Source organism: Pseudophryne corroboree, chromosome 8 (genome assembly GCF_028390025.1).
Source record: "Pseudophryne corroboree isolate aPseCor3 chromosome 8, aPseCor3.hap2, whole genome shotgun sequence".
Taxonomy (NCBI): Eukaryota; Metazoa; Chordata; class Amphibia; order Anura; family Myobatrachidae; genus Pseudophryne; species Pseudophryne corroboree.
The window spans coordinates 396399867-396407724 of NC_086451.1; the positions used below are offsets into that span (position 1 = coordinate 396399867).

At 42.7% G+C, this 7858-nt stretch overlaps 1 protein-coding gene across 1 annotated transcript in view; it reads right to left on the reverse strand.

The window, feature by feature from the left end:
• LOC134949880 (cytochrome P450 2C5-like) overlaps positions 1-7648 on the reverse strand; it is a 32017-nt gene extending 24369 nt beyond the window's left edge. Inside the window, exons 1-2 of the mRNA XM_063938579.1 lie at positions 7597-7648; positions 6490-6651 (exon numbers count right to left, since the gene is read on the reverse strand). Of these exons, the coding sequence (XP_063794649.1) occupies positions 6490-6651; positions 7597-7648 (214 nt within the window). The remainder of the gene's footprint in view (positions 1-6489; positions 6652-7596) is intronic.
• Between the last annotated feature and the right edge of the window lie 210 nt (positions 7649-7858).

The following is a 7858-nucleotide window of genomic DNA, read 5'->3' on the forward strand; positions in this document are numbered from 1 at the left end:
CAAAACATGGGACATGCTGGAATTTGCCCAGATGCAATACATGCACAATTTTAATGGCACAGGAGAGTGTACCCCTTTACCACACACACACACACACACACACAATGATTTGCATATTAATAACCCTTTTATTTGGACAGAGTTATACAACAATATGCGGCACAGAAGAGCATACCCCTAAACCACACAGGGCAAACCCTGTAAAAATTATTTGGATTAAATATTAATAACCCCTTTATTTGGAGTAAATAATATACAGCACAGGACAGCACCACTGGACTTATATGGCAGTATCGATGGACTTATACAACAGTATCAATGGACGTATATGGTAGTACCACTGGACTTATTCGGCAGTATCACTGGACTTATATGGCAGTATCACTGAAATTATATGGCAGTATCACTGAAATTATATGGCAGTACCACTGGACTTATACGGCAGTACCTCTGGACTTATATGGCAGTACCACTGGACTGGATTTATACTGCAGTACTACTGGACTTATTCGGCAGTACCACTGGACATGTATGGCAGTATCACTGGAATTATATGGCAGCACCACTGGACTTATACAGCAGTTCCACTGGACTTATACAGCAGTATCACTGGAATTAGATGGCAGTACCACTGGATTGGATTTATATGGCAGTATCACTGGACTTATATGTCAGTACCACTGGACATATACGGCAGTATCACTGGAATTATATGGCAGTACCACTGGACTTATACAGCAGTATCACTGGCTTATACAGCAGTACAACTGGTCATATACGTCAGTATCACTGGAATTATATGGCAGTACCACTGGACTTATATTGCAGTACCACTGGATTGGATTTATATGGCAGTATCACTGGACTTATACTGCAGTACCACTAGACATATACGGCAGTACCACTGGACATATACTGCATTATCAATAGACATATACGGCAGTACCACTGGACTTATTTGGCAGTACCACTGGACATATACGGCAGTATCACTGGAATTATATGGCAGTACCACTGGACTTATACAGCAGTATCACTGGCTTATACAGCAGTACAACTGGTCATATACGTCAGTATCACTGGAATTATATGGCAGTACCACTGGACTTATACGGCAGTACCACTGGATTGGATTTATATTGCAGTATCACTGGACTTATACTGCAGTACCACTAGACATATACGGCAGTACCACTGGACATATACTGCATTATCAATAGACATATACGGCAGTACCACTGGACTTATTTGGCAGTACCACTGGACATATACGGCAGTATCACTGGACTTATACAGCAATATTACTGGACATATACAGCAGTACCACTGGACATATACGGCAGTACCACTGGTCTTATACGGCAGCAGTACCACTGGAAATATATGGCAGTTTCACGGGGCTTATAAGGCAGCACAGGGACACCAACACTGTACTGTACAGGACAACACACAGGGCCGGCGCTACCACTAGGCAGCTTTAGGCAGCTGCCTATGAGCGCTGGCCACTAGAGGGCGGCACCATACGCTGATGATGATAAAATGCTGTCTTTACAATACATGCTGCCCCTTCCCCCCAACCCGTCCCCCCCTTCCCGTGATAACTTCTTACATATATTCACTTGAGGACTCAGGCATGTTGCCTGCACCCTCCCCCCCCCCCACCAACGCAATTGTATTTTGGACTCGGGCATGATGCGCCCCCAGCCACCACGCGATTGCAGACTACGGCATGATGGCCGCACTTCCCCACCCAACGACTGTGGACACAGGTTTCGGGCATGTTACCATACGCGTACGCAGGGGGGTTTCCAAGTACTTGGAAACCTCCCCTACGCGCCAATCTATCAGCACAAATTACTGATGTCACTGGCACACGTCTCTCAGATACCCCCACCTGCCAGGGCTGACTCCTGCTGCTGCCACACCACAGCGCTGCCATCAGGCTTCAGTCAAGGGTTGTGACAGAGGATAGCCACGGAGGTTCCTGGTTCAGGGAAATGCTGCAGTTTCTGAGTACACTCGTCTCCTCAGCTCAGCTCTGGAACAAAAGGTTAGGAGGAGGGGGTATGCCTGCTGTGCTCAGCTCAGCTGAGATACTGTCCTGAACATTAAATTACTTGGAATCTGTTTAAGGGAGGAGGGGGGGGTCCCCCTCAGCAAGTGCTGCTATACCTTACTTGCCGTGCTCTCACTTACATGTAGCAGTGTGTGTGAACTGTGTGTATGTATGTATGTATATATATATATATATATATATATATATATATAAATATATATATATGTAAAATAAAGGCTTAAATCCAGCACTCAAGTTGCTCTTGTGTAAGGTGTAGACTGCATTTGCTGGGACAAATGGTACACAAAGACGGCCACACTCCAGTCTATCAATGAATTCACAAACTCCTGTGTGGATAAGTCAATTTAAGTCAATCATTTGCAAGGTATGGTTTTGCCTTTTACATGTGATAGACCGGAGTGCCGCCGTCTTTGTTTACCGACTACTATATACATGATGTATATTAAATATATATATATATATATATATATATATATATAGAAATACAGTGTATATATATATATATATATATATATAATATGTCTATCCCATTTATATGGAACCCCCCCACACACAAATCCTGCGTTTGCCCCTAGATGCCCACACAACCCCCCTCCCCACACAAATTACAGACACTCGGGCATGATACCCACACCCCTCCACAAATTGCAGTCTCAGGCATGATGCCTGCCCCGCATCCTCCTCGTGTATTGCGGACTCGGCCATGATGCCCCCCCCCCCCGTGATTGTGGAAATGGGCATGATGGCCGCAGAACACACACACCCCTGCACAAATTGCGATTACAAACTAGGTCATGGTGTCCGACTACCTCCCCCCTACGCCCCGGCGCGACTGCAGATTCTGGGATGTTTCCGTCTCACCCCTCCCCTGGATGGCAGACTCGTGCACCCCACCGCCGCGATTGCAGTCTCAGTCGTGTTTTTGCCTACCACCCCTTCAGCAATTGCAGACTCCTACATGTTGCCCGCTATCCCCCACTCCCCCACAGTTGCAGACTCCTATATGTACGGCATCAACCACATACCGGTGTGGAAGCATGGGGGTGGGGGGGGGGGAGCAGGCTAAAGTTTTGCCTAGGGTGTTGAGAAACCTTGCACCGGCCCTGACAACACAGCAACACTGCACTGGACTTATGCAGCTACACTGGACATATTGCAGCAGAGGACACCAGTACTGTGACTGGACTGATGCAGTATAAAACAATACACTGAACTGAGCAGCACAAGACAGCACTGGAATCGCCACCCCACTTTCCCGCACAGACACTGAGGACGGAGACACATCCTCTCACTACACTCTCCAATTCAGGAGTGAAAATGGCCTCAATGCGCGGCTCCTTATATGGGATCCAAAAAACGCGAGAATCCGATAGTGGGATGATGACATTTTGCCTTGTTCCGGTTTCTGAGTCCGGCGGGAAGTCCCGAGCCGGGCTCGGATCAGGGCTCGTGACATGAAGTTCGATAGGGTTCAGTTCTTAGAGAACCGAATCCGCTCATCTCTAATAATAATAATAATAATAATAATAATAATTTTACTAAGCTTTAATTATGAGGTACAACAAGAATTTTCTTGCATACAAAAAAAAAAAAATCCTAATAGGACATAAAGTGCAACGTAAACTATAGACAAAATAGGAAAAAAGGACAATAATAACATGGTAGTTAAAAAAAATAAAATTGTACTGTGGCAGTTGTTTAAAGATCCATACAGTGTCCTAGAAAGAAATATAGATGCTAGTGGATAGTAGTATACATAATTTATCAACTGGTATACTTTCTCTCTTAATTTTAAATTAGAAATTGATTTTATCAGTTGATTGTACAGTACATTAATAGAGGATAAGTATTTTAAGCTATTTGTTTTCACTGTGTTGTCAAGTTTTAGAAATTCACATTTTTATTAGCGTTATTTTCACGATCAGAGGCTTAATTATGCCACATACACATAAAAGATTTATTGAATATTGTATACAATTGTAATTTACAATCAAATTTTATTAAACAACAAATATATGAAAATCTATAAAGGAACATACTGTAACATACAGTAAGCACAATCTATATTTGGTCCAAATCATTGGTGTGGTTAGTGTGGTGTGGTCAGTGTATCATATAATGATAATTTTTTATTTTTTTTTGTATTTATGGTAAGTAGCATTTTCAACAGCTATTGTATAATCATCAATTAATTTTGTTGGGAGCTAATTAACCTAGCAGCATCTTTCTGGATTGTGGGAGGAAACCGGAGTGCCCGGAAGAAGCCCATGCAAGCACGGGGAAAAAATACAAACTCCATACAGTTAGGGCCATGGTGGGGATCGAACCCATAACATGCTCCGAGGCAGTAATGCTAACCATTACACCATCTGTGCAGCCCATTATGGCCTGATTCATATTTGTACACAATTCTGGTATTCACATAATTGAGCGATTATTTGTAGACTGCCCGTGCACTGCCATCACCCTGCGCATGCACCATGGTATTATTGCAATGTTGCTGACAATGTGGATTTATTCACAGAGTGATTGACAGGAAGGAACTGTTTGGTGGAAGTAATGAGGAGTGGCGGCAAAAATGCTGATGTGTCATGGATTTTTTCGAGGTTTTTATTCAGCTGCTGCCATGGCCAGTCTGTGTGGCCATAGACTCACTCAGGGGACGGGAAACGATGATCATTGTTTCTGTATCAATGCTGGGTATGTGCACGCAGTTGCTGAGGACTTTGCAATGGCTCCGGTGGGCATCTTTATAATTTTCTGGGAGACTGCTTCACTTGAGATGATCAGCAAGTCCATAGGCTGAAAAACTGCATCTGCATGTGCTTACAAATATGAATAAGGCCCATAGTGGAGTTCATTTACCATATCACCATACCTTGAGGAGTCCAGCCATGGTGCCTCTTGTGTGCTTTATCTCTCCCTGCCGACTGAAGCACAGCACTGTGCTGAAGTTTGCACTGATTCTGGGATGGATCTAGGGGGGTCATTCCGAGTTGTTCGCTCACAAGGCGTTTTTAGCAGCATTGCACACGCTAAGCCACCGCCTACTGGGAGTGAATCTTAGCTTCTTAAAATTGCGAACGAAAGATTTGCAACATTGCGATATGACATCTCTGTGCAGTTTCTGAGTAGCTCGAGACTTACTCTGCCAGTGCGATCAGTTCAGTGCTTGTCGTCACAAACACACCCAGCGTTCGCCCAGACACTCCCCCGTTTCTCCAGCCACTCCCACGTTTTTCCCAGAAACGGTAGCGTTTTTCCCTACACGCCCATAAAACGGCCTGTTTCCGCCCAGTAACACCCACTTCCTGTCAATCTCACTCCGATCGCCTGAGCGATGAAAAAGCCATGAGTAAAATACCTAACTTCATAGCAAATTTACTTGGTGCAGTCACAGTGCGAACATTGCGCATGCGCACTAAGTGGGAAATCGCTGCGATGCAAAGAAATTTTCTGAGCGAACAACTCGGAATGACCCCCTAGGTCCTGTATCACTTGCATATTTTCTCACTCCAAGCCGGCTGTAGCACAATCAGTATGAAGAAGCTAGCAGGAGGCAGTTGGCAGTTGGCGGTCCCTAGTGTGATGTCACATGAATGAATATGGTAGCTGTAGAGAGGTCACAAATCCCTCCAATGCATTTTGTCTAACAGACTTTTTCAAGGATGTCAAGAGTTATGTCAACAATGTTGATGTGACATCATTGAACATCTTGACATCTGCAGAATGTTGACATGTTCACAGTGTCAACATCTGAATAGTAAGTAAGTCAGGGCTGCACTGGGCACAATAATCATGCAGACATAAAATCTGTGTTGACATGATGTGTACAAAATACAGTATATTGCACCCAGTTCTGGATCTAGTATATTGAGCACTGTAGCAGTTAGTGGGCAAACGGGCTATATTTAACATATATAGTAGACCATCTAGACACAAATGTAGAATGACCACATTCAACAGACAGTAACTTATTTAATGTTAATGGTGATTACTTTTATTTGCTACCAGTCTTTTTTCCCAGAAAAAGTAATGGAGTAGGAGATAAAGAATTCTGAATACATGGAGAATAACAGGAATAATTTGCAGAGTCTCCATGTTAGAGGGTTCGGCAAGGCCACTAGTGGCTTACTCTGGACACTGTACTTTGCCTTCAGGCACACCTCCAACCAACTCAAATAATTATTTTGTATTTATACCAAGTAAAATCATTTCTTTATATCGGTTGGTTAAAAATTGACTAAAATTCTCCCTGTATACTTGTGCATAGTCTTCAAGGCTAGTTGCCTCCTCCACTACTATAATTTGGGCAGTCCCCAGAATGTAGCATCAACCCTAAGTACAACATCAGTAACAAAAAGACTGTTACCATTTTATATTATCTAGTAGTAGTTTGTGATTTCACTTACCACTCTTGTTATAAACATGTTCGAATACAGGAATAGTTCCTCTACCCAGGAAAATATCTCCAAGGTCAATCAATACCTCTTTTACAGTTTGGTATCCAACAACAATAACAGTGGGTCTGAGCCAAAGTGTACAGTGTAAACTGGTCGAAACTTGTTCGCCATCTGTTGAATATCAGGCACATCTACATGAGTTCTAATGTTTTGCAAACTCCTTAGTAGAGTGATTATGGTGGGCTGAATCTACAGTACAGTATGTCCATTAAGTAATAAAACATATTCAGAATAGTACATTTCTATCTTTACTGTATATTGTTTATTTGAACAAGCCAAGACTAAATGGGGATTGTAAAAAATAGCAACAACCTTTGACCCCTAGTGAACTGCACTCATTAAGGGTCATTTCACAACATGCTAAAATACTGCCCTGCAAAATGATTGCCATTTTGTTGCTGAGTGGTCTATTTACTAAGCCTTGGATGGAAATAAAGTGGCCAGAGATAAAGTCCCAACCAACCAGCTCCTGATTGTCATTTTTCAAACACAGCCTGTGACATGGCAGTTAGAAGCTGATTGGCTGTTACTTTATCTCCATCCACTTTATCTCCACCCAAGGCTTAGTAAATAGACCCCTGAGTGAACGCATTTGTAATCTGTTAAATGCAGGCTAAGGAGCTTCTTCAAAGTTGGACATAAACTTGATTCCGAGTTGGCCAGAAGTGCGAGTTCCTGATCAAACTCAAATGTTTTTTTAAAGCGGCAATCATGTACAAGGCAAAACCATGCCTTGTAAATGATTGTTGCTTTAAAAAAAAAAAATCAGAGTTGGGCCGGGAACTCGCACCTCCAGCCAACTCAGACTTCATTACATCCAGTCCAAGAAATGAGAATGCTGACAGAAGTAAAGTTAACTTCTGCAAACATATGTAGAGCCATTAACATCTCAAGATGAATGCAACTCCACATTGGCAGAAATTCAAGCCTTGCTTATGAGTCATCATCATCATCATCATCATCATATTTTTCCATTTGGCCTATTACAGGTTGAAAACAGCTCCAAACAGGAATATATGATTGTTTTGCAGGTCTGTAAGAGCTGTATTTACATACATTTGTCTATACTGTTCTTGTCCTTCATTAGAATTCCTCTTCTCTCACTCATCCTGCCTCTGAATTCAGAGGTGCACACTGTGGTGCTAAGAGGGGTAGTGGGTATTGTTTACCCATGTCCAGGCTTGTTGGAGGATCCCAGTGTGGGGAGATAAGTAATACTCTTTGGTAAAATGTAAGTTTCTACTCATATCACTGTTTTGTGGTTTCCAAACCGGTCTGAAAAGTTTATGTTTAAAAAAAAAAATTGTGTGAATTTTTT